This window comes from Lasioglossum baleicum, chromosome 9 (assembly GCF_051020765.1).
Source record: "Lasioglossum baleicum chromosome 9, iyLasBale1, whole genome shotgun sequence".
NCBI lineage: Eukaryota > Metazoa > Arthropoda > Insecta > Hymenoptera > Halictidae > Lasioglossum > Lasioglossum baleicum.
The window spans coordinates 7,598,950-7,626,920 of NC_134937.1; the positions used below are offsets into that span (position 1 = coordinate 7,598,950).

The following is a 27,971-nucleotide window of genomic DNA, read 5'->3' on the forward strand; positions in this document are numbered from 1 at the left end:
ACAGACGTCTTCAAGACGTACCGTTTTCTAACAGGAGACATTCGGAAGATGTTCGTATGACATTTTGAACATCTTTAAGACGTCTGAATGTCGAACTGCAGACGTCTTTGTGCTATCTGGGTAAGAACATTGCAATGTTGTTTTTAATGCAGTGAAGTCATTAAGGGATGAAATCAATGTTTATTTTATTTCTGCTTCCCACAATCAATGCAGAACATTTTTATTTTGACTAAGATCCGCAGTCTGTTGATAATTAATGAATAATATTTTGTAAATTGTAATAATATTTCATATTATAGATTTTTTCGATTTTTACAATTATTGAAATTATAAAGGAGCTTTCGTGGGAAATGATTAAATAGATATATTTACTACAGCACATATCACAATACAAACTGTACAAAGGCCAAATAGATTGAATTTGTGATTTTTATAAGGCAACGTATACCAATTACTTTTAAGGCTTCTAAAGAAACAGAGTTTAATTTATTTATAAACGATTTATTTAAAAAATACAGACGTGGCTAATACAATATGATTATGGTATCGTTGACAATTTTGGAAAAGGATTTTGTTTAGATATAACTAACTTTTTATGTTGATGAGATATGTAGCCTTTAATCTTCCCTTCGTATATTAAATTTGCTACAATGCATTCTGTTTCATCCATATCAACGTCGTCGTATCCATGCATCTGCAGAGCCGAGAGTAGATTTTGGATAGGAATCTGATGTATATTTAATACCAAATATACTTTCTTAAATAAATTCCTATAAGCTATTATTTTTAATTTCTCCACAATTAGATATATTCCGGCTCCTATGAAAAAAGTCTCGTGTTTCTCCATTACTTTCTCGAGATTTCGTAAGTCTCCTTTCTTGACGGATTCCATTAACTCCCAAAATTCCATTAAATTATACTTTTCTAATAAGCTTTGCTTTGGCATATATCCTAGTAACATCTTTACGGGTGCAAGATACGTTAAAATTAGTCTTTTATTTTTCAAGGACTTTTTGTGACAATGTTCGAACGCGTATGTCAGGTAATCGTCAGCTGCAAAAGATTCAAATCATGTTTAAATACTTTAGTAAGTTTGGTTAGATGACATGAGTTTGATAAAAGTTTCAATTAATCAGTACCTGCTTTGTAATCACTGTCAAACATCGCTTTACGTCCCACAAAAAACTTATACGTAATTTGTTGCGCTAACGCGAAGAGCGCTTTGTATGGGGACGACTCTATCGCTCTTATTAAAGGTTTACACAAATGTAATTTATTGATCCTGAAGTAAATCTTTAGTAATTGATTGACTAGTGCTAGCATTCCCCATCTTTTCGTGTCATCTTCTGAACTACGATTATCGCATGCGCATACTCGAAAACATCCCATCAGACAATCTGCACATTTTTCCAAGATTTCTCCAGGTTTCGAGCTTTTATTGTTCTTTCTATTTTCAGCACATACTGCCAACAATCTCAATTCTAGGCACATCATATTCATAACAGGTAACATCCAATTTTCTTCCTTCTGCATTTGAAGTATTTTCGTTAAAGACTGTACTGCAGAACTTTGGTAATTATACATAGTTAATGGATCGTTTTTTATCATTGCTGCTATAGTTCTAAAAACACAGAATGTACTAGAATGTAATCAAATAATGGTTACAGTAGTTATATTAGGTAGAAATGAGTTCTTTTCAATTTTCTTCGTACAATTAACGCAAAAATACATTCATTCAAATGGAAACATGCAGCAAAAGTGACAGAAAATGTCGTTTTCTCCTTCAGCTTGGAAGTCCCTCTCCGTGCTGCTTGTTCGCTTGACATGGCTTCGTTTGATTGCCAATTTGTTCGTTAGTTATGTCGTATGACAGACGCATTTTAAATTAACGACAATATCCAAAAATGCCTTCTATGTAATAAATTACATGTAATTGACCAAAAAGATGGGAACAATTGCCTTTTCATCAAATATTGATTGTACATATCCAAAAATCGAAAAGAATTCATGTCTATATCTAATATAATATAGGATGATTCCCTTGCCGGAAATCTGAAAAAAAGAAGCCACTGATCAACCATTGCGACATCGATGACAGTTCCGCCTATCTCGTCGGCTGTACTCGTCGTCGTCAACCTCTTCGAAGATTTGATGGAACGAAGGGAACTTCGAAGTGTACGAAGTTTCAAAGTATTGAAGCTTCGAAGCCTTCGAATTGCCCAAAGTTTCGAAGTCTTTCAATCGTATGAAGTTATAACTTAATCGATCTTTTAACTGTAGTGGCATATTTTTTTCGAAACGTAGGAGTGCCTGTAATTGCATCAAATATAACTTAGCAGCAAAATTTCGAAATTGAAAACTTTGAAACTCCGTTTCTTTGAATCTTCTAATAATGTGCTACGGAGGTTCGAATTTCAAAGCTTCGGAAATGCGATTCTCATCACCTTCGAAGTTTCTGAAATTGATTCCAAAGCTTCAAAATCTTCGACCTTCGAAGGAAAGTAACAGCCCTGGTACAGACTCGCTCAAAGTTTCAATGTATAGTCAATCGTAGGCTGTTATTTTTCAGATCTCAAACGAGAGTCTTGCTCTATATAATTGAGAAAGCCATATAGTTACTTTAAATGGTAAAGTACCAGGCCATCTAAGGGGGCAGATAAATGTTCCATTGCCTTTGTCATTGCAATCTCAGATCCAATTTGAGGTATCGAGACATGATTATGTCTTAAAGATAATAAATCCTTTAAAAGAAATACATACGTTTCGATTGTCATCATAATAATTTAGCATTTAGCATTTTAATGTAAACATATATTTACCGCTAGAAAATATCCTTCTTGAGTCAACCACATACGTCTAACCTACGATAAACATAACCTCAAATTTAATAGTTTTTCTTTACACTGTGAAATTTGATAAGACATTACCTGTATTACATACGCATCCATAATGGTATCGATCGACAGAGGTTTTACAATTGTAATGTAGCAATTTCTTTTTATAAGACACTTTAACAAAAGCAGTTAATTGTCATTTCTATATGGTATGCCTTTATTGTATACCTAAGCCACCTTAGCCACCAACAACCGTTGTAAATAAATAGGTACGTGGTACATTACATATAATATATAATAACAGGTGGACAAATCATGATACATAAATGAATTAAAACTTCCCACTTCCCGCTATTAGTAATGCTCATTCCTGCAACGGTTACTAAATATATATGCTGTATAAAAATCAAAACTCAACCAAAACAATAATTTTTTTTATTTCTTTATTTCCAATAAAGAAAGAATTTTTGTATTTCTCAAACTCAACGATGTGTTACAAAGTTGTTGCATTCTTCGAAATTCGGAGGCATATTGCTTCTTTATTTACCGTAAGCTTCGGAATTATTTGCTCGATCCGAATCCGAAGCATTTTCGAAGGCTACGCCGCGACGCCGCGTGCAGCGCGTCTCACTTGGTCTAGTTGGTCTCACTCAGTCTCACTACTGTGCAAAAGAAAAAAGCATCTAGTACAATTACAAGATATAATGATAAACAATATCTTTGTGTAGAAATTGAGCAGAATATTGTAGAAGCTACGCTCGGAGCTGCTCAAGGCCGGATTGGCTCAATTTTGGACGACCTCCTACCAGCGCATATGCCGCGCCTGTGCCGACCGTAAGACCAGGTATTTGGTCATGGGCAAAACGAAGGCACAATGCTGGCCGCTGGACCCCGAACATAGACATATAGAGATAGACTGCGCGGCCTGAACGAAGCGCTGAAGTCCACAATGGCGGCATGCGAGAGAGAGAGAGCATTAGCCGGGGTCCATAGCGCTCTCTTTCTAATTGATGTGTCGACACATCATATAGAAAGAGAGCGCTATGGACCCCGGCTAATGCTCTCTCTCTCACTCTTTGTACCGCGCGCCGCCATTGTGGGCTTCAACTCGCCCATAAGACGGCGCAGTCTATCTCTATATGTCTATGACCCCGAATCTGTCTTTGTTTAAGAGGGCAGCACGGTCGCACTGATATGACGGCAGATGCTGTTTCCCTCGTTTTTTCTCCTTGCATGTGCAATTCAAAAATCGGTATTTCGAATTGTCAGTAAAAAGGACGATTGTTGCATATTTGGTACAATCCTCTCATACATATACTCTGTGGTACTACTCTCACAGGGCTGTGACAGAGAGGGAGATATGAAGCAGCTAAAATTTTTCGACTATTTTAACAACTTCGTGAAGCGAAGAAGCAATATTTGTTGATAAATTTTGTGTTGAAATATTCTCTGTAGTATTCCGCATCTTCGTACAGAGCCTTTCTTGAAAAAATTGTGCAGAAAAAAATTTCAAGAGGCAAATTTCAAAAAAGTGCTCTGTACGAAGATACGGAATAATGCACAGAGAATATTCCAACACAAAAGTTATCAAAAATATTGCTTCTTCGCTTCGCGAAGTTGTAAGTTCATCGAGAAATCAAGTTGCTTCGTAATCTCTGTCTTTGTCTCTCCTGCGAGTGACATATCTCCCTCTCTATCTTCATTCGTAGTTCACCTCTACGCCGATGGTGGGATAAGTTTCTTGCTCCTGCTACTTTCACGGCATATAATTTTTCTAGAGATGAGAAGAATTTTGTAATATATTTGTTGCGTCTGGGTTAGATTTATGTAACAATGCAAATAGTAATTTAGTAATTAGAAATATTATTGAAAAGAAACCCTAAAGCTGTGTTTTGAATTTGAATGGTTTTCATGGTTTTGGTTTTGAAGAGAATGAAGAGAATCTAGAAAATTGATTAGTGGTGGAGTTGGCAAGCCTGAATTGTCTGTAAGATAAAATTGGCTAGTGCTATGAAGTCTGATAAAGCATAGAGGCGGTGCTGGTGTAATTAGGGAGGGGGGCCTGCGGTCACGTGACCGAGCTGCGTTTTGAGCGCTCTAACCAGGTACGAACAAATTCGTTGTTTTTTTCATGGTTTTTCGCGCGCCACGGCCGAAAAAGCCGAGGCGTCGTGAATTTCGCTTGTTTCCGACTCCGGACGTGTCCTCTGAATACGCAAACATCGCTTATAATAACTGTGAGTTACTTGCGAATATTTTAACTCGATCGTCTTACGGAGATCTATCAATGCTCCACCGCGGCGATGGTTGACAAGCCTTCCTCGCAAATCCAGAAATGGCGTCTACCGTGCACATGGTCTGCAGAAAATATTCCACACCAACGTCGTTGTACTGATTCAAGAGTAAAAAAAAACCTACACGGCTGATATCTTTATCGTCCGTTCGAAGAATTTTTCACACTCGCTCGCAACTCGCAACCAGCAACGCAACGAAGAAGGTGTTTTTTGTGATGCGCCCAATAATCCTCCTTCGTCATATTCTCACCGCGCACGTCAAAATTTCTCTTTTTCTTTTTCCTACCTCGTCGTCTTTCCAAAGCATTTGTCTCGCAAAAATTCGGAAAACTTTCAGTGTCCCGTAGATAAGCTTTCTCCTTTGTGTCGGCTAGTGTATGATCCTCTGAAATATCTGAAAATTTCCAGACACTGCAGCAGGATCATTCTGCACATCGCTGTGTGACGCTTAGATATTCGTTCTTCTGTTAGGCAAACCGTTTTAGGAAAAACCTGACTATTTTAAGAAATACTTGTTAAATCGGTTGATTTCTCATTTATTCCCACTACATAGTTCTCACTCTAACCTGTTCGTCTTTTCTTCATACCCCAACAATCGAATAATATCTCGTAAACATTCTTTTCCGTTTTATCTTGATTTCCTTCTATTTAATACGTCGTTTCGTCTCTGTATTTTCCTCATCATCATTTTCATATGTATCTTCGAACGTACACTTTTTTTTCCACCAATGGTTTCTCTTATTTAGGTTATTGTCGATACAAATCTCTGTCGTTATTCTTATAAATTCCTGCAAAGTGTACCTTCTCCAAATTATTTACTCGTACGTTCTTTGTTTTAGACGATATTCTAGAGCGTGAAAATTTCCGAAAAATTTCTATCCGTTACTTGATATGGTTGTGTAATCAAACTAAATCCATCATAACATACACATCATTTCAGAGTACAGGCTTTCATTAAGTCTGTATTTCTATTGTTCTTATATATTTATTTATACATGCAAATATTTCGATTGTACGTTTTTGTAATATCAGGAAGAGATTACTATATCAATATCGTTTATTAGTTTATTCCAACACTTGTTGGAATGTTTATTTATTATAAAAACATTTATTTATTATTTCCTATTTCACATTACCACCTGTAATTAAAGATGAAGCTTAACATTACAAGTTTTAATAATGAAATTCAGTTGTAAATTTATCTAAATAATAAATTTGTCGTTATTTCATTCACAATAATAACAAGTGCCTATAGGTGGTATTGACTTGTCTATCTTAATAATTAAAGTAACTACAATATATGTATAACAAAACTTATGGATTGCGTGAAACAAACTAAAGTAAAGTCCAAGAATATCTAATTTTCACAAAAGATACAACAAGTGTGTTGTGAAATATAAATTTGATAATGTTTCATTTCTATTGGAAGTTTCAAATGAAATGTTTGTTTTGTTACAGACTGTAAATAGAGAGTGTACATAGTGTGATAGGTGCGTGATATAGGTGTGTGGGATTTTAGTTGGCAATGAGTTCAAGCAACAAATCGGTGTCCTCCGGTGGGAGAAGCACCAACAAAAACAAATCTTCACAACAACATGGGAAATCAGATCATCATCAAACAAAATCATCAGATTCAACGAAGCATGAAAAAGCACAGGTAAGCCAAGATAATCGGCCTTCTATACCTATTGCTGTTTTACCATTTTAGAGAATTGTTTATTTTAAAAAATATGTTTCCTTAGTCAAATACTGTTCAGGCACGTCATACACAAATCATCGATACTAGAATGGGCAGTGGCGAAGATCCTATTCTGAAGGAGCGTATAAAACAAGTGATGGACATGACCAGACGCTCGGAAGACGAAGTTGTCATGGCTTTGCATGACAGCGACGGAGACTTCGAACGCGCTGTTAATGACCTTCTGGAAGGAGTGAAAACAGAGTGGGAAGTGAAAAAGAAAAAGCCTCGTCAACCTAGTGGTTCCAAGCAAAATATGGACACTTCCGGTGGACAAGACGAAGGTGGCGATTGGGACGAACGACGTAATCAACGCGGTGGTGGACCTCCTCGAATGCGAGGACGTGCTAATCATGACAATCGTGGATGTAAGTTAATGCATCTTATTAGAGATCGCATCAATTCAACAGTTTCAAATGCTACAGTGAGCAAAAATTCGTTTAAACGCACATACAAAAATAAGAATTTCGGGGATAAAGGTTCAAGATTTTAATAAGAAACAAGTTCAACAATGACTGAGGATTATAAATATATTTACATACTATAATATTTGAACATATATATTTACCAAAACATCTGTGGAAGAATTTTTACAAATAAAACCATATTTTACGCGCGAAATTCGTTTTAATGCACATGTAAAGAAAACAATTCAAAATTAAGATGTTGTTTTAACATTGGTTTTCTCATTGGTTTTCTGAAAACAACATTTGGTGCACTGTGCAAAATTTGTTTTGTAACTGCGTGACAATTTAATGTGCAACTAATTCTTTTTTTTGTCGCTTCACTTATTATATTATTCTTTTCTTGTTTTGTGATTTTTGTATTTCCTTTTGTAGCATGTTTTTTGTCGTAATCTTCACCACGTTTCAAGAAATTTTGTACTACGGATTCAAAACATTTAATTTCTTTGGCAATCCTTCGATTCGATTCCCCCCCTTTTTAAAAAGAAGATATTTTTGCCTTTTTAGCTCCATTTAAATATTTTCCTTTCGCCATTCTGTTCTGTTACATTATATTACTTGATCAGGAACATGGGACAAGAATACCTTTACGATCAATCTATAAATCAACCACTTTCTTTTATAATTTCTCTCAATATCTGGGGAAAAAGCACTGCGTTTAAACTAATTTCGCACTTGTAGACGCTGTTTTAACACGTTTCGCTCTGCGATATATTCTGGCACGTAAATACAGAAAATTTCGAAGCATAGATGTTGAAAGTACATAAAGGTTTAGCAAAGTAAATAACCCCATTTTGACAACATCATCTGTCCTTTTCTTCTAAATAAGCATGAAAATTTGTCAATTTGGAAGTGCGTTTAAACGAGTTTCGCTCACTGTACAATGGGGTAGCTCGTAAGAATAGATCAGCAATGTTTATACTTAATTTCTTTACGCGAATATAATCTATACGCTCGGATGACAAAGACATCGGATATTGCTTGGCCATGAATTAGTCACAGTTATTTTAAACATGCATTGGACTTTGTACCGGTGTAACTTTGTTAACACTTGAAATTTTGAAAAAGTCTTTGGCAGAATAATTTTAAACCTTTGTATCAACCCCTTGCCGTATCATTTTCTTTGCAGTTACAGTGATTAAAACTCTTTATCCCCAAAAAATGTCGTAGAAGAGAAAAGAAAATTTATATTGGCTACATTTATTTTAATGTTTAAATATTGATTACAAGAGTAACAATAAGATTTCAATGAGTAAACCTGTACGATCTTTATGCAAAGTACAAATTTCGTGTCTGAATTACAACAAATTCAAGTGAAACAGAAATTTATTTTCTTTTGTAATTCTTTTACTGTTTTAAATTACATCTACATATTTTTGTAGGTTTTAAAATTGTTTTTATAAGTAGTTCGATGTTGGAAGGACTGGGATGTTCCATAAGTGATGCTTGAATCATAGAAATAAAGATTCTGTAAAGGATATAAGTACTTTACGGAAATAGGTTAAAGCCAAATATCTTTTAATACTTCCAGACCTGAATAGATTTGTTAGTTGTCTAATTTTCACTTAATCGCACAGTTGCAGAGGATAGAAAACTTCTGACCAAAGTATATATTCGTAAAAGGTTCAGATGAATTTGGTCACAAGGTTTAATTATACTTGAAAGCACCACTTGTATTTCTTCAAATACTTGGCTAAAGTTCAATCTTATCTCGTCTAGGTACAAATTTACATATTGGCAACTATCTAGTCAAATTTGAACCTACTTTTAATATATTTTATATAGGTTCATATTTTAAGAATTATTTTTGTATCGATTGCCACTTGAACAAAGATACGAAATTATACAACCCAAGAAAAAATTTAATGACGATTCTGTAATATTGGAATGTAAATTTTATTATGAATTTCTACTATTCGAAAATTTTACAAGAGTATTGTTATAAGTTCAGCACAAAGTTAGCATTATTAAAGGAAGAAAGAATGGTATATTTCACTTGATCAATAATAAATCTGATTTTATCAAGTGCAGAAGACTGATCTCCAGATTGCAGATTTTATGCATTTATAGGAGAAAATATAAGTGGGCGAAACGCATAACATTGAAATTATTCGACGAATTTAAGAATATTATCGTATTGCTTCCAACTTATTAGAATTATACATGAAATGATGAATGCTTTATAATAGTAACAAGATTGGATTTCATCAGATTTTTCAAAAACTCGTCGTGAAATTTCATTTGGCTACAAAAGGGCTAGAATTAGTAATATGAATATTTCGTCGGTGAACGCGTTTGATTGTGTAAATAGATGGTTTGTAAGTGAAACAAATGTTTATTTAGGGCGTGGCAGAGAAAATAAAGAAAACGAAAGAAATATGGAGGACGGTGTTCGTGATGGCAGTTACAGCGGCAACAGGAGAGGGAGAGGTGGTTCGGGAAGACCAGGCCGAGGTGGACGAGGTGGAGGAAGAGGACTTGGTCCGAGAACATTCGCCAATCGTAACGACCCATCGTCGACATCGTCACCTCACAATTATAATCGATCGATTGATACATGGACAGGTAACGATGAACAACAACAAACTGTTCAGGAGCCAAAGATGGGTAAGCTTCAACATAAACTCTAGTTTTGTGAATGTTTTCGATTATTTTAAACACTTGTTTCATCAATGTGTAATGTATACGAATAGATGCATGGAATAATTTGGATTCTACAGAAGACTGGGACAATGAAGAATACACAGGTTCACTGGCAGATACGAAAGTTTTTACCCCGAGTACATCCGTACCAGAGCCTACACCCTCAGTAGAAGACCCGAAAATTCAAGACCTTCCATCGGTGCAGACTACTCAGAGTGTAAATCTGGCTCTGATACAACCCGAGGTGCGTTATTTACTTATTACAGAATATTTCATTTGGCTGCAATAGCTCAAGACACTCGATGTGACCGCGACGGGACCTCCGTGAGCGAAAACCTTGACAGGGCAATCTTAGCCAAACAAGCACTTGTCATTTCCCATATCTTTCTCGCCCAATTCTCTCTAGCCAAAACATATAGTTTTACTAAAGCACACTTCCATTCTGACGACCAAAACCACCCTAATGGGGTGACCTCATATAGTTTACAGAAAATTAGAACTCGAAAAAAATCTCGAACCGTTCACAACTAACTAACACGCCGGGCGAGAATCGTCGCGAGCAAGCGAAACGAGATTTACGACTCCGCGAAATTCGGTATAAGGTAATGTTATTTAAAAATCTGTTTTCCTAATCTATACTACACAGGAACTACCGAAACTGACGGAAATATCACCAATACAACAGCAGACACTGATTCAACAGTCTCAACAACAGCAGCCTGTTCTGAACCTACCAACGATGCAGCTGACGCAGCAACCAAATGCTATTAGCGGAGGGGTCTTGACGGCTGCACAGACACAGTATTTGACGCAACTCACCCAACAAACCAGTGAAAATCTAAAAGCGGCTGGTCAAACATCATTCTCTTCGTCAATATCTAGCCAGGTAAACAAAGGATATATTATGCTTTAGTGAAATTAGTTTATTATATGGAAAAACTTCGTATAAGATTATTATATTTGTGTTAATATATTTTGTGAATTTATTAGCCACAGAGGCAGATGAAACAACGTCCACGAGTGCCACCGCCATCGAAGATCCCATCTAGTGCGGTAGAAATGCCGGGCGATGCCGTAAATAGCGGTATTGGATTCCTCGATGTTCAATTCGGCGCTTTAGAATTCGGTAGCGATTCGAGTTCTCTCGATGGCTCCGCGAACGAAAAATTCAACGCAGCTAGTAACGCGATTCCTAGCACAGACGTGACTTCCACCACGAATGCTGTCAACACTGCCAATACAAATAATTCGTTGGACATTGAGACTACGCAAAGTTCAACAACACCTTTCAATACGACTTCTCAAATGGTAATTCATATTTTATCAATAGCGCTATAATTGAAAATATTTTGGTAATTGTTTCAAAGTTTAGCCTTTTCACCGACCTAAATCGCAGGGTGTCTCATCTGATTCGAGTGCCTTAAATATTTTGTTTATTGTCGATAATAGAACACGCTGTTGGAGGGAAACATGATTCGATTTCAACGAGGAAATATTGTGGTATGCAACATTTTCATCCTCGCATTTTTTCGAATTTCAATGTCATCGATGTATTTTTTTAATGCAAAAGGATACGTTTATTACTTTAAAATAATAGGCAAGCGAAAAAATCCAATAATTTTTAATATCATCATCTTACATTGAGTTTACCAAAAAGTGGAAACAGATGTAAATAAAAAATAACTACGATAGAAAAATCGGTAAAGAAAACTTATTTTAGCAAATGCTCAAAATGATGTAAATTATTATTGATACATTATTGTGTAGACGATAGACAATTATCTATTTTCTTCTTTTTTTTTACTCCAAACGATAATAAATCACATGATAGTAATAAATATATAAGTTCAATGCAAAGAAATATCAATGACGTTATAATCTCAAGAAACGTAGTCTTAGAAACATATTTTACTTACCGCATTATGTATTTACTTCTTAACCTAATTACAGTGATTCCCATTAATATTCGGACGCTCTAAAAAAAGCGATAACTTTTTTAAATGCTGGACTATACGAAGCTAGAGCAATTAGTTTACTACGCGATGTGAAAAGAAATTTTTTCGAAAATTGCAAATGGTCGGAATTGTAGGGAAAATACTATATAATTTATTTATTTCGGCTTTGCAGCCCAGAAATGGACTTGGTTTTACACAATCTAATATTACACTTACTCGTGGTTTTATACAAACTACTATCACACTCACTCACATCGCTTGACTATACTTTGACATTTATATTTTACTTATCCTATATTACACATCCTCCCGTGATTATCTTTAGTGTAGTGCTCATTTCTGACTTCTCTTCGCTTAGCTTCTATCATTCTCAACCAGCTTACCACCACCTCTTCTGATCTGCCCTCTACTATTTCCTCCTCTCATAGTTCGATGCCCTCTACTTTATAGCAGTCTTCTAATAGATGTCTTATTGTACCTATCTGTGACATACACAACGAGCATGTCCTTTTTTCCTCTTCTAGCCAGTACCAATTCCCTTCTTAAAAGTTTCCACATCTAGCTCTTGCTATTAGCTCTTGGCTGTCCCCTTTCCCCTGTTTTCCTAAATACTCTACTGCACCTGCCGTTCTTATAGATTTGTACCTCCAGTTATATCGCGCATTCTCGACTTTGTTATATTGCACCTGGGATTGCTGTTCTCTGTCTCTTTCGGTCAGAATTTGAATTACATCTGTTTGCCGCCTCCTTAAGTCCAGTATTCCTATCTGGCTGTACCCCAGTCTCCCTAAATATTCCTCTCTTTTCCTGCTATATTTTGTCTCCTTCTTTTCCCTCTCCTTTTCAACCAGACAGTCCTTGACTAACGCTCTTCTTTTCCCCTCCCTGATACCTTCTTTGTATCTCGAAGCTCTTTTCCTCGCCTTAATTCGTATCTTTTCCCTTTTTGTTTCTTCCAGCACTATGTACCTAGGGGTGCAATAGTCTAGTCCCAGGCACCACTTCACGTACCTAATCTGGATCTGTGTTCCATTTCCTCCTTGTATACCTCAATACCTCATTGTAGAGAAAATACTAAAAGTTGCATTTTACAACTTTTTTATGTAGGCCTATATTGAAAATTTAAAAAATACGTTTTGTAGATCTGTGTCTAGGAAGAGGTCAAACTTTTAAATGATTACTAATATTTCTATTACCTCTTCGTAACGAGTACATAACAACTTTTTCAGTTATCGAACAGTGACAATTTACCAGTTTCGAGCGAACATTCGATGAATGCGCAAAGCTTCACTGCTCGTGGCAGTACCACTGGCCAGTCGTTAGATATAACCAAACAGGATTTCACCTCGCAAGTTTCGCCAGGAAGTGCACCGTCGTATGGTACAACAACGACCTATCAGTCTCAGAAGTCATCGTTCCAGGCACCGACCGCAGCACCAAGCACGTACAACGCGTACTCCACAAATGCTCAATCTGCCCAGTCATCATATCAAACAGTGTCAGGCACGAGTGCTAATAGTTATTCTGCGACATCGACTGTTACACAAGCAAGTTACAATTCTTCCTCGTCGTTCCCTCAATCCAATACATCGACTTTCAATCAAGCCTCACCTTCTGCGCCAGCATCTGCAACCTCTGGTTACAACCAACCAACAACTACCAATCAGGTAATTCATAGATAAAGCTAGTACTAACAGATAAACGTCACTAGACAGCGGATTTTATGCATTTATCACAAAAATCAGTAGGTGTCATTTCAAACAGTAAAAACATAACAAGAATTTAAACATATTTTTATACTACTTTATATTACTACTTTGATATTACTTACTCTCACAAAGATGTCCCGAACGTCTTCTGAACGTCTCCTGAACGTCTTGTGTTAGAAAACGGTACGTCTTAAAGACGGCCTTTAAGACGTCTGTTTGACATCTGAAAGACGTTCAGGAGACGTTCGTTGGATTCGGGAGGTCCTTAAGACGTCCCTATAAATGATGTACAATGAATTGATATAGATATTGGAATATTTACTCATTCACAGTTGGTCGAGATTCCTTAGGAATAGTTTGATTGAAAGTGGCGCAACTGAAGTTGCGAAATTTTTCTTTTAGATTGTACAGGTGTAATAGTTATATAAAATAATGTTTCTTATGAAATAGGTTTATCAGTCTGCGAGTGGATATGTACCCGCTACGACGTCACAGTACCAAGCACAGTCTGTAGCGACAAATACTGTGTCCAATAGTAGTACAGGGTATCAAACAAGCGGTTACCAAGGATCGTCTTCATTTCAATCGACACCGCAAGCATACCAACCATCCGCTACAACGTTTACTTCGCCCATTACACAAACTTCTGGAGCCTATCAAAGTGCAGCACAATCTGTAAATATCTAATTTTACTACGAATAGACCGTTTTTTAAAAGTTTAACTAACAAACGATGGTTCACGAGGTTCATTAGAAATTATTTTATGGAACACCATCCAACCTAACATTTTAAAAAGTAACGGTGCATACTCATTTGTTCAGTATAAATCACCAGACGTATACTTATCTTCAACAAAATGGTAATTAAAGAATACAAGCTCCCAGCTTGATTTTATTTTGATTAGATGTAGTTTTTATACGATAATATTTGAATGCAAAATTAAATGTATACGTGTACTATTTGAATAAGTGTTGGAAAAAAGAGCGCGCATCTATGACGTACACAACGTACAGCTTGTCAAATCTAGCTGTGCGGCTGAATGTCCCCCGCAAGGGGAAATGTCCCTGCTGCGCAATGGTAAATAGGCGGAACCTCGCAATGATGGTGAACTGATCGTCACCTGTCAAACGATGCACGTGGCGACAGTTCAGTTAAAAAGTAAAGTGACACAAGTGTATTCATACAAACATATAAACAGTTGTTTTGTATGTTTACTGCTGTAAGAAATAATGGACAGTATGCACTTTTGACGAGATGTGTACCTTACCGTTCATGTGTTGCATCCTTCTCTCGTCAAGTGCAGTCTTTGTTTTGTCGGCGGATTTCTAAGTTTTGGTCAACCGCACAGCTAGATTTGACAAGCTGTACACCTCTGGTGGTCGCGTTATCGCATTTTAGGCGGATTTTTAATTGTTAATAACTAAATAACGAAGCCGAAATCGCAATTTTTTTATTCTTCATTTTGTGGTATACCCACCTGTAGTCGAACACCCTGTATATGAAGGGGAAACATCAATTTTATTTTGATTAATATCTAAAAAGTTTGTTTTGTATCCGGTAACTGGTTGGGGCACGGTAACTGGTACCTTTACCCTATTCCCCGTTAGTTAATGTTAATATTATCACTTGTATCAAACAATTAAATTACATTTATAGGTATACGCAAGTGCGTATGGTACATATGCAAGCCAACCGCAAACAGCGTCCCACAATCATAAGTTAAACAATAACGCGACAAAAGATTCTCAATACGATAGTAATACGACGACATCAAATAGTTCCCTGGCAACTACAACAGCACCTACGTTAGGTCTCAGTTCTGCATCCGTAAATAATTCGCAAACTAAAGTAACTAATTCGAACGGTAAGTTGAATCATACGAAACGGCAACGAGATTACTCGAATAATTCAGTGAGAATAACAACTTTGTAATGTGATTTTTAATTAGCGGTTCCAAAAAGTTCATCGAGCGGCGTGGTAACAGGTAGTAGTGGTACTGGAAATATGACCGGCGGTGGCGCAGCTGGCAGCATGACACCGATGTTAAGTCATCAATACATTTTGGGCCAAGGTGTACCTTATGCGTTTCAGCAACCAGTGTACAGTTATGAGGAATTGCAACTTATGCAACCGAGAATACCGCACATGGTCAGTTATTATTTTATCGATCAATTTATTTCTGCAACCGAGTCAAGTACAAATTATGTCTCCTATTTCTCGATATAATTTGTACTTTATTCAATGAAAATCCTTCTTTAGAGTAATGTACACTTCAGAACGGGTACATTTATAAATTTCGATTTTGCTTCTATATTATTAACACGTTTACTGCCAAACCACGATTCTAAAATATTCGACAGAATTGAATGAATTGAATGAACGAACTGGAGACTGAGAAATTTCAATTAATCATGGTGTCAAATTAAGGCTTTACATGTTCACGAGTAACTAAATCGCAGAGAAGTGTTGTCCGTAAGATGGTGACTGCGATTCAATAGGGAAGGCGTTCAAGAACAAGTTCAAACCATGTTTCTACAATTCTTTAGTTCCAGATTAAACCTTTTTTTTACGGATGAGGGAGGAAATGCAATTACGCACACCCCTGAGGGGGGTACCCATACCCACTAAAAACCTCAACCTCACCCGGGGTTATACTACTAAACGTGTCCCAATTACTAAAGGGATAGAACCTATTATCCACAATTCTCACGGATCTCATAAATTGGGTCGAAAACACAACATGTTCTTGGCCAATAAGTTATAGATTAAACCTTCTATGCGATTTACTTGCTCGTAAAGAAACAATATTGAAAACTACAAATTTAGATATGTTGTAGTTTTTAGTGACATATGAACGTACCTCAAAATATTAAAAACAATAAATATATAAATGTTAAAATAAATACAATAAATGTTAAATGCTTTCGGCGCAACGGTTCGATCGTTTATTACTAATTATGAAGCAATTTTGCTAATTATCAAACAAAATCAATGTTTCGATCCTAGTTTGGATCCTTTTCAAAATTTATTTGAATCGCGTCTGTAAGTAAATATGTTATAATAATTTCAAAAACTATTAAATGATTAAATATAAGGAATATTGTTCATAAAAACTCACTCACTTGCTTTGGGGAAAATAAATTTATAATAATTGTGTGGCACGCGTGTGTTACGTGCGTTGGACATGCTTGTTCCAATAAACCTTACTTTTGTCATTATCTAAAAATTTTGAACTAGCTGTTTCTCACATACAATTAACTGTATGAAACTGATTCCATTAAAATTTGAACGTTAATAACGATTTATCATCAATGTATATTCGTAAAGGTGGATTTAAGAACATACAATGACGTTTCAAATTTACCGCCTTATATCGATTGATATTACCTAGATCGTTTTCAATACGTTCTTACATCAGTGTCTTCACAACAAGCGTGTCCGACGCACGTAACACACGTGCCACACAATTATTATAAATTTATTTTCCCCAAAGCAAGTGAGTGAGTTTTTATGAACAATATTCCTTATATTTAATCATTTAATAGTTTTTGAAATTATTATAACATATTTACTTACAGACGCGATTCAAATAAATTTTGAAAAGGATCCAAACTAGGATCGAAACATTGATTTAGTTTGATAATTAGCAAAATTGCTTCATAATTAGTAATAAACGATCGAACCGTTGCGCCGAAAGCATTTAACATTTATTAACAGCAAATACGATCGATGAAAGAAACATATTTATTGGTTTTACAGATGTAAAATAAAATGCCAACTTTTTTCATTAAATTATGACAGCTGAACTTACAAACAAATGAAAATGAATTTTTAGGTGCTTCTAGTGAAAACATAAGACGATCTGATAAAAATTGTTTCAGTTGAAAAAATTTTTTTGCAATGTTTTCATAGCAGGTGCAAAATGAAAAATTTGAAAAATTGGGTAGCTGCCCTGTTCACCGAAAAAGTCCACCTTAACACAAAAATATTGTCTATAAAGTATTCGTCTTTTGGTATCATTCCAATTGTATACAATTATTTATCGTATTGTCGCAAATAAAGGAGACGCATACGTGGACGATGTCGTATAATCGCAAAAATTATGAGTCACGTGGCAGTTAACTTGTTAAAGTTTTCAACTGAACAACTAAGATTGTAGCGTTCGCATCTCCAAAACGGAGGTGATATTTCCAGTGTATTACTCTAAAGCGTGCTATTCTATTTTATGTTATGATCACCTAGTAAAAAGAATGCTGAAGTAATCGTTTCTTTACTGCTTGGTAGCTGCTCGTTACTTCAATATTTTTTTAAAGGAATTATGAGTATCTATTCACATACTCATCCTCACGATGGCACACAAAGTTTATTATTGTATTGATCAATAGTGAGATGTGTCGCATCAGTTAATGATTGAAAAGGTTTTCATTTCTGATATACTATTTTGTAGAAAAATGAAACCGTCTGTGATCAATCCGGAGAAAATATACTTGAAAGTTTTCGTGAATAATTCGTTAATAATACGATAGACCGTCTTGATTGTAGACACACACTGTTAGCTTACACATCTTTCTTCCTTTCGTTTTTATGATTTCAGTTGCTCCATACCTCATGTCACGTATTTGAAACTATATGAGAATATGAAATATTGTAATTTCAAAGTGGTTAAGTTGTACTTTGTTTCGTATAGTTTCTCAAAGAATGCGTGCTTTCTTTGTATGCGACCACTGTTACCGCTGGTAACAACCCAGATAGCACACGACGTCTTAAAGACGTCCATTTCAGGTTTGAAAGACTTACGTCTTAAAAACACGTCTTTAAGATGTCTTTATATATTTTAATACCAATTTTCAATTCCAGTTTCAATTCCAACTCCAATTTCCATTTCAATTCCAATTTCAATTCCAACTTCAATTTCAATTCCAATCTCAATTCCAATTTTAATTTCAATTCTAATTTCAATTTCAATTTTTATGGTGACTTTAATTGGAATTGTTATTTTTATTACACTTATTATGTCAATTACACGTGCGTCCTTCTGATAAAGCTAAATATTTAGTGGTTTAACTGTAAGGTAGTCTTTTCCAACAGACGACGCTCGCGCGTGAACACTCACTCACCGCTAGGATACACTCACACACCGCTAGACCACGTATACGTACGCGATAATAATGCAAAGACGGGGTTTTTTAGTAGCCAAAATCGCTAGATAAAAATTCAATCTAGGGCACTGTTTGCCTCAAAAGTCCTTTTACGTCTCCGAGCAATGGATTTGCAATATTTGGCTGCATGATGCCCGTCAGATGACGCTGCAGTCACGCCGGCGTACTAGCCTCTCCGACGGGCAACATGCAGCCGAATATTGCAAACCATTGCTCGGAAACGTAAAAGAAGGACTTTTGAGGCAAACAGCGCCCTAGGTTGATCTTTCACCTAGCGATTTTGACTACTACAAAACCCCGTCTTTGCATTATCGAGAAATCAGAAGTGGAATCCCGGACCCTTGCAATCCTCGCGATCGTATACGTGGTCTAGCGGTGTGTGAGTGTACTCTGTTGGAAAAGACAACCTTAAGACGTCTTTGTGCTATCTAGGAATTAGCTGTACCAAAACCAGACATGAGAGATGAGAAGTTCACAAGTTTTTGCAAGATATATTTTAAACATAATGTTCACATACATACATATATATTTTTATTTTTCTTAAGTTCTAAAATGAAAATTAAAGAGACAGGTACAACTCGAACCGCATGTTATCTACCTTAAACCCAGTACGCGTAGAATTAGCAATTAGTTAGCCTTCTTGTATTTGGAGTACACAGTGTATGCATGTAGTTTTGTGTTTGGCCTTCCTGACTAACCTGCAGCCAACTACTGGTTACTATGACGCGGCTTTGGGCTATCAGACAACTGGCCCAGCTACCAGTCTTGGTGGAGGACGAGGAGATGCGCTTTCCGGTGTACAAGGTGTCCAAGGGGTACAGGGTGTACAAGGAGGCTATACCAGTATTAGTGACGCCAGGTTCGCCAGAAGCGACAGCAACGCGTCACCGGTTCCATCCACTATGTCGCAACAGGTAAGCTTCAAGTACTTGCTAGATTTCAGAATTAGCTGAACCCTTGTGTAGTCAACCGGGTATCCATTTACTGTATTTCTTTTAACAATTTGTTAATGTTCCTCTAAAAAATTCTCTGAATGTCCATTCTTTACTCGCTAATATATTAATTTATAGTCTTATAATGAGAATGTCTGCAAACGTGTTAAATACAGAAAGGTTTTAAATAATCTATACATTTTGGTTGACTACGCAAAGGTTAACAGCGTTGTTGCAAATACTTTGACACCAAATATTTTGGTATATCTGATCAAATGGTACACTCCCGTCCATAAATCACCGGACACTTAAGGGAGTAGACTCGTTTTTCCAGGAGTGCAATTCTGGGATGTGCCTTCTCATTTCTCAATAATGCAAAGTAGTCAAGTTTTTCAGTAGTCGAAAGTGCTAAATAAAAGATCAATCTAGGCCACGATCGCCCTCAAAAGTCCTATTTTTACGTTTACGAGGCGTAATTTGCATTATTCGGAAGCATACAGCTGCGACAGCTACATGCTGCCGAACAATGCAAATTACGTTTATGTTTAAATATTTTCTTGCTGGTTCTACAATTCTCAAATGTTTAACTTTCCACGTCTTTCGTTTGCAGTTGCAGGCTTCGAATTGTAATTAAATCTGAAATGTCTGCTTAAAGATTTGGCAATATGTAGTTTGTTACTTGGTTGTACGTGGAAATTTGAACGTGCTTGCATTGTGTGGTGAAAAACTTTGAGAACAGCACGCATAGTTCATAAAACAAAATATAATCACAAATAACATCAATGTCAATGTTCTAAACATTATGCAAATTAAAATGAGGACGCATTAAAAACCACGATCTCTAGTGTTAAGGAACATGAAACATCAAAGTGTGTCTTATCAGCTTATCGATTTGTTGCCGAGTGTAGATTCAAGTAATTTCTGTTTCGATTTTGTTTGCACTACTCGCAGACTGCCACACAGCATCAGCAGCCGATGATGAATCCTGCACTTCCTCCAACATATGCATACTTTGCGTATGGTAGTGGAATCATGCCAGGTGCTTTTCAATATGGAACTCCCACTGCTATTTATCCTGTAAGTCGGTTAAAAGACAAGTGATAAACCATTTGTTCTTTCAGGCGATTAAAAGAAACCTTTTTTCTCATTTTCCAAAACAATTTATTACAGCAGATAGCTACAGCCGGTAATGCGGGTACAAACAGTGGTGCATACAGCGCTAAACCAGGGAGTTACGGTTCTGGATACGGAGGTGGTGCAAACTATGATGCTCTAGCATCTGCGGGTCCCTCTGCGGAGTATAAAGGTGCAGCAAATAGTTATACCAGTACACAAACTGGCAAAACAGGAACATCTACTGGAAATACCAACACTGGCGGATCATCTGCAACTGATATAAGCGCGACTATGTACCCGAAGACTCATGTGACGCTTGGTAAAGTGAATGTAAGTTTCATTTTCTAGTAACTACCACAATTATATTTATTTTACTTGAATACCTTGGGAGTGGCCTCGACAACTTGAACTAAGCCTTGAGATAGGGGAAGCTGTAAATCAAATTCTAAAAAATTTAGATTTGATACGCAGCGGTTTTAATGCTGTTGAACTTCACAAGTGTTAGAGAAATCATATTGTATATTGACGTCTTCAATTTTCTAAATTTTTCAACAATTTTCAATTTCATCTACTCAATTTTGCTACAAATGCATAAAGATCCGCAGTCTAGTTATTACCTGTTTCAATCTACCGACTAGATTGTTCAGTTTCAAATGGTTGATTTCCATACATAGTTTGATTGTTTCATAAACATAACATTTTAACAAGAATATATTAGTGATTCCCCTAGCGCAGGTATGTCAAATTCATTTATCATCAAGGGCCTAAATAAGTATTATAAATTAATTCGAGTGCCGCAATAAAAAAAAACACTATAGTACAAACACAACAATATTACAAAAATACATATAAAGTATAAAAGTTGTTTTTTTTTTAAGTTTACTTTATTTAAATAAAACTATTTCATTTTTGTTGTTTCGCAGAAATTTGGCAACGGTTTTCGGTAACCAAATTTTCAAAATTCTGTTGTATTTGTTGAGCTGTCATTATTTTTGAAATTGATTGTACACACACGCTGGTCTGTTAATCTTGACCTATCCTCAGTTTTATTATTTTTTAACGTTGAAAATAGTGGGTCGCACATATACAAATGTGCTACCGAACATATATAGCTGAAATACGCCTAATTGTACATAACATATTGGGAAATTGATCGACAGATAAATAATCGTAGAAATCTGGAATCTCACCTCAAATCTTACCTCCTCAATTACCTTACCCTTCCACCTCCAGCTCACCTTTTTCTACCTCCCCCGCACCTCCTGCACCACATCACCTTCGACTTTTCCGCGTTTAGTTGTAACTTCTCCCATCCAAGTATTTTTCTAGTACTCCTATCATCCCCCTCATCCCCTCCTCTTCTTCCGCTAACATTACAATGTCATCCGCGTATGCTAAAGTGTACACTTTTCTTTCACCTAACCTCACTCATCCCCATCCGCCCCTCTCAAGCACCTCATTTAGGTCTGCCATCAATAACGTAAAAAGTAGCTGACTCAGTGGACATCCCTGTCTGCCCCCCTCGCCATCCAAAAACTTTCTCCTTCTTCCTCCCCCACTCTCACCTTACTTTTTGTTTCTCTTACTATCTCTACACATCTCCCACTTTCACCAATATATTTGTGGCATTTTTCTGATTAAAATAAGACCAAACACGATATATCAGCTGTATTTAGTGGTTTAATTGACGATGAACATTTCGGGCGCAAGGAAGGACAGCGTATGGCGTATGGGAAAGAAAGAGACGCGGAGAGTCGCAGCAGTCGCTTCGGCCGCGCGCGGTCTCTCTTTACACGCTCTGTCCTTCTCTACGTTCGGCTCGGCCTCTGAAGCTCAAAAAGATAGTGTCCCGTCTACGATAAATGCAAACGAATCCCCCTTTTGCTTTTATAGAGGAAAAGGCTTTTGCGTTTATAGAGGATTTACTGTATTATGTATAACGATACTTGAAAAGACGATAATGGTAATTCTATGTTATTTCAGTCTTACGACAAGCAAACTTTTCACTCGGCAACTCCTCCGCCGTTTAGTCTGACCGGCAGTCAGAACGCTGGTTTGCCTGGCGCATACGGAACGCATTTGTTTATCCCGACTATGCCGCATCAGTTGCATCAGCCACTTCATCAAGATGGTGGTAGTAGCACGGGCCAAAGGTCAAATACAAGTTCCCAAAATAAAGCTCAGGCAAAACCTGGATACAGTCCTAGTTACTGGGCCGGAAGCAATTAAATCATTTTGAATTGCACAAAGAAACGAAGAGGAAAGAGGAACACCATATCTAAGTAAACACAACTTCGCCATTGTGAGACACGGTGGTGTGAGAGATATGGACATTGACATAAATGACATGAAGAACACGAGATAAGACATTCTTTTTTTTTTTGGTGAAACTAAACGAATCTGGTATGACACGAGTTACGGTAAAATATAAGATGAACCTTAAACATGCGGAAGAATTAGGCAACTTTTATGGATTGTGTGTTTCATAGTGCGATGCATTTCTTTTATGTAAATTCATGTAACAATTCATTTTTAAATAAGTTTTACTGATTTCATTATATGTACTCACAACAAATTCTTCCTTATGTTATGTTACTTGCGATTCATATATATAATACAATATATACATAGCGTTCTTCTGAAAACGGAATATGTGTATGGAAAGAAAAAGAACTTTTGGAACAGAGTGACATGCGGCGAGAAAAATTGCATAGTTCTTCCTATTGTGGGGCGCACTCGTGCCAAATAAACTGCATAGCGTTTCGCAACGTTGAAGACCGTGGAATGCATGATCGTACATATTTGTCAAGGCGAAGGAGGCAAGCAGACTTTCTGTGGTATGTTGAAACACTATAAAGGGGGAAAAAAATCAAGATTTGTGAGTAGCATAACTCTCGTGTGAAATACTGGAAAGATGATTTAGAAGAGTAATTGACTGTTAAATCTACTCCCGATCTCCTATCTGTATACTACTGTGCAATTGCGAATATACTGCATCGACTGCAAAGGGTGATAGTTTTTTTTGTATAATGTAGGCATCTCGGCTCACCAACGTCTAAAGTGCTTCTTTACATGAAAACAAAGCACCCCGTTCGTGATGAATCGACAAGTAAAACTATACTATTGTAAATTACGATAATTGTATGTATTTAACCATGGAACTTCAGGTATATAAAGTTATAATCATCATAATGTTGTCACTTTTGGTATTTAAAAAAGAAAAAAAGAAACACACGAGTGTATAATTGCACTAGTTTCGCATTCTTGCGCGCACCCATATTATAAATGTATTTGTTTAGTCGCTTTTATACATTTCTCTCTTTTTTTCTCTCTCTCTCTTAGTTACCAGAACTTATCGACGTTGTATTTTATTAACGAAAAGAATAGCTATGAAACCAAAAATAGGAAGATACCGTCATATCATGTTTTCAAAGAGTGTTGGATTCGAAAAAGAAAAAAAAACGAGAACGGTACTTATTTAATTGTATTTTTATGTTTACGAAAAAACGGCGTTGCAGAGGTTAATTAGTGGCCACGGTTATTCAAAGAATCGAGCAGATTTCAATAATTTTTCTTCTTGTGGTGCCTTCAATAAAATTCACATAATAGAGTTGAAACGTCTGCTTTTTGCAGAACTTCTCACGTAACACTTTTTACAATCCTTTCGTACTGTAAGTTATATTATCGAGAAACATTTACTTTTAACCCCTTACTCATACATACATTGATTCTTACTTAACCGCTCTATATCATTGACATAATTTATAACATAGCAAGTAATAGTTGTCTCTTTAGTTTATTAATTGACTTCGACAGTTTTCCTTTTCTCTTTTTGTGTTCTCCTGTTTCATTCGAATTGATTATCTTGGAAGAGATTCGAATATAGTTCTTTTTTTATCACTGATCCACAATGTACGGTTCGATACGATATGTCGAGATACGGACGAACGATGCTTTTTATCAACAAATAATTTATACTTATTATCGAGTAATTATTACAGCTTTAATAGTAACCTTTTTGAAGTTTACTATGTAAGGAAGTTCTACGGATACGGAGGAGAATTAAGACACGTACTATGACATTCTATTCGATGTTTACACGATGTATAGTCCAAATAATAATCTTATATGTCTACGCCGTAAGTTCTACGATTTCTGTTTCTTTTTTTACTTTTTGCTTTCGATTCATACTCATTTCTAGGATTTGCTTAAACAACACGAAACTGTAATATTTGTTAATACGTAAATAAAAGTGAATTTTAGTTGATCAAAATAAAAGAGTACTGAGTGTGCTTGATTGTCGAGTAGATACATACATATACATAGTGTTGCGAGAAAAACAGAAACGGAGAAGAGAAAGAGGAGGAGGGGGGAGGATGGACACGCACGTAAATATTTCCGTTGCAAAAGACGAGCGAGTACCAGACTACAACAACCAACGTTTACAGTTTTTACAAATTTGATATTGCAGCGATTTCGAAACGAGATGTCGATACGTTAGTTGCACTAACGAACGTTCACTTTAACTTGTATAACTCCTTTCGATTAGATTGTAACGAATCAAAAAGAACACGATTGTCGATTCCGTCTGTTCAAGAAGACACATTATTTATGCCCAGCGGTCGGATTTACTTGCGACGGCCGAATTTCGAAGCCTACGCGTCTCGCTCCCCGTGGCGGCCCTAGTTCTCCTAGGTACCACGGGTCGAGGGGGGGGGGGGGGGGGTAGCCTTCGAAACTCGGCCGTTGCGAGCAAGTAAATCCGAGCGCTGATTTATGCCGATAATGAAATACCGATAATGTACAGTTATAAAGCGAAGAAGTTCTAATGCGAAGAAAAGCAAACACGATACACATTTTTAGACGGATACTTTACATTTTTGCATTGTGGATAGAAGTGATCGTTACGAATTACTTCTCTCGCGAGAAATATAGGGATACAAAGCGTTCTCACGAGGTGCTATTAAAATATTTACGATTCAGTGCGTGTACTATAACATGGGGCAAAGTGTTTTACCGTAAATCGTCAAAACCGCATCGAGAATCGCTGATACGTGGATGAAGTAAATAACTGTAAGTAAAATATCGTTAGCAACTGTGCATATACATATTATATATACATGCATATATATAATATTATATATATACACAAATTTGAGTAACAGCGGTATGGACAGGTACATTTGAAAATCGTGGGAGACCAAATGTAGAATAGTTCTCTTAAAATAAAAAGAAAATGTAAATGTGTAATCAAAAGCTTTCGAGTAACATCAGTTCTGTTGTCTCCGCAAGAAAAAGATGCCCCGATCTACACAAATTACTTTCATCGACTGCAGGATGTTCCGAGAACATATATGATAACTTTAAAATATTGTTCCTTGAAAAATAAATCTTACAAATATACGTACGATTTTCGAATGGTTGTCAGAAATATGACTAATCGCGATTGAATAAATATGCGATTAGATTCAGATCGATTTTATTTTACACGTATAAATATAGTCATCATAACTTGTGGTCGCCCCTACGGTGTTTACATTATTGTATTCGATCAATCATCTAAAATCGAAGGTATATTTTAACGATTTACGTTACGTTTAAATAAAATGCCGAATGTTTTAATAACTTTGAACATCTGAACGATCTTGAACAACTTGAAATATATACATGCCTATATGAGAACTACATATACCTACATGTGGATACACTTGCAAAACGAGACATGTTCAAGTGGTCGGAGGAATACGACTAACAAAGTAAATATACTTTTCAGTTTCATATCAGTATATATATAGTTTAGAATATTTTTCACTTCTTCTGTGCGCTCGGTCGAGCTTACGGGCAAAGATGTTAACTGTACCGTATAACAATGACAAAACAATGAGAAGAATGCAAAATATTTTAAGGGATGAGAGTAAATGTAAACGACATGTGAAATTCAGATCAAACAGTTTGTTCTCGTAATAATTATTACACATTAATAATTTTTGTATTTTTGTCAAGTATTAATCTATAAAACGAAAATGCAAAATGCATTATGCCATTACAGCTATTAATATCATAATTAAAAGAAAAAAAATAGCTACTACTGTGTATAAATATGAATATCTGAAAATAAATGTATTAAAGGAACCCTGTGACGTACACTCCCGTCCATAAGTCACCGGACACTTATTCAAACTTCGATGCAGACGATTTTTTATTATTATAAATAGGCTGCGAATGTTTATGCAATTTTCAATTTTTCTAGACAAATTTTAAGAAAGTGCTACCAACTAAAATTTTCTATTTTCATTGGTAATAGCATTTGTAAATCCAAAATTTAATACTCGGTCTAATTATGAAATAAAAATGGTACTTATTAATTTAGAGAACATGTAAATCAAATCTCACCAAAATATCCTACATCTTCTAATTTTTAAAATTTAAGTGGGTATGTAATTGGTTTGCAATTTGTCTTCTACAGCTGTCCATAATCATACAAGAATTTCTCAATCTCTTTTGACCAACATTTAATCAAATAGTATACGTATATATTTAATTTTGCATTCAAATATTATCGTATAATAGCTACATCTAATCAAAATAAACACGACGCAGAGCCAGAGCAGAGATATTGTGCAAGATTTCTCGATAAAAAGGGGTACCTTGAGCACCCCGCAGAATTTTAAAAAATTGGAATGATTTGATTCTGAAAAATGAATATATAATATGTGTATATTTTTGTAACTCGTAGGACACGTCCTGGAGTCTTTTTGTCTGGAACAGATTGTTTCGGCACATTCCCGCCAATATAACCTATACAATGCTACCATTGCCTCATCATCGTAAACAAATACGTATTGTTTTGGCCGCGCATGCGCGAGAAATCTTTGCCAATATTTCAGCACTGCTGGCGATGGACCGATGGACGCAGCACTGCACGCAGGCCGCAGGCACGCAGCGCGTCTTGTCTCGTGTCGTGTCGTGTCGTGTCCAGTCGTGTCGTTGCGTGTCGTCTTGTCTCGTATCATCTGGCATCTCTCGTTCTGGAGTCTTTGTCTGGAACACATTGTTTCGGTACTTTCCCGCCAATATCACCACCCCATCACCTTTTCATCATAATAATATATGATATCATCATAATA

At 36.2% G+C, this 27,971-nt stretch overlaps 2 protein-coding genes across 12 annotated transcripts in view; one reads left to right on the forward strand and one right to left on the reverse strand.

Moving 5' to 3' along the window:
• Window positions 1-322: 322 nt before the first annotated feature.
• Pcid2 (PCI domain-containing protein 2) lies at window positions 323-5,262 on the reverse strand. Its single transcript, XM_076431062.1, has 7 exons — window positions 5,110-5,262; window positions 3,382-3,496; window positions 2,928-3,204; window positions 2,820-2,861; window positions 2,620-2,741; window positions 1,140-1,621; window positions 323-1,053 (listed from the first exon to the last, which is right to left on the reverse strand). The coding sequence occupies exons 3-7, from the start codon at window positions 2,946-2,948 to the stop codon at window positions 539-541; spliced, it is 1,182 nt and encodes a 393-aa protein (XP_076287177.1). The 5' UTR covers window positions 2,949-3,204; window positions 3,382-3,496; window positions 5,110-5,262; the 3' UTR covers window positions 323-538.
• The window catches only part of Lig (ubiquitin-associated protein-like lingerer), a 29,259-nt gene continuing 6,074 nt past the window's right edge, over window positions 4,787-27,971 (forward strand). For 2 of the 11 annotated variants that reach the window (XM_076431024.1, XM_076431023.1), the window contains exons 1-15: window positions 4,930-5,071; window positions 6,587-6,785; window positions 6,871-7,234; window positions 9,674-9,937; window positions 10,024-10,217; window positions 10,620-10,859; window positions 10,964-11,281; window positions 13,158-13,595; window positions 14,088-14,312; window positions 15,294-15,501; window positions 15,586-15,785; window positions 19,501-19,710; window positions 20,680-20,805; window positions 20,899-21,174; window positions 22,828-27,903. In XM_076431024.1, coding sequence (XP_076287139.1) covers window positions 6,654-6,785; window positions 6,871-7,234; window positions 9,674-9,937; window positions 10,024-10,217; window positions 10,620-10,859; window positions 10,964-11,281; window positions 13,158-13,595; window positions 14,088-14,312; window positions 15,294-15,501; window positions 15,586-15,785; window positions 19,501-19,710; window positions 20,680-20,805; window positions 20,899-21,174; window positions 22,828-23,073 — 3,441 coding nt within the window. In that variant the 5' untranslated portion in view covers window positions 4,930-5,071; window positions 6,587-6,653 and the 3' untranslated portion in view covers window positions 23,074-27,903. Of the gene's footprint in view, window positions 5,072-5,189; window positions 5,332-6,586; window positions 6,786-6,870; window positions 7,235-9,673; window positions 9,938-10,023; window positions 10,218-10,619; window positions 10,860-10,963; window positions 11,282-13,157; window positions 13,596-14,087; window positions 14,313-15,293; window positions 15,502-15,585; window positions 15,786-19,500; window positions 19,711-20,679; window positions 20,806-20,898; window positions 21,175-22,827; window positions 27,904-27,971 lie in introns of those variants that run through there. The other 9 variants (XM_076431025.1, XM_076431029.1, XM_076431031.1 and 6 more) reach the window with 9 other exon arrangements.

What these genes read in the sequence shown, in the direction of transcription:
- Pcid2 (XM_076431062.1), bottom strand. Translation starts at nt 2,948, where the DNA reads ATGGATGCGTATGTAATACAG. An exon ending in AAGAAGGATATTTTCTAGCG is followed by an intron (nt 2,742 to 2,819) that starts GTAAATATATGT and finishes TTTCTTTTAAAG; the next exon opens with GATTTATTATCTTTAAGACA. An exon ending in CTGGTACTTTACCATTTAAA is followed by an intron (nt 1,622 to 2,619) that starts GTAACTATATGG and finishes CTGTGTTTTTAG; the next exon opens with AACTATAGCAGCAATGATAA.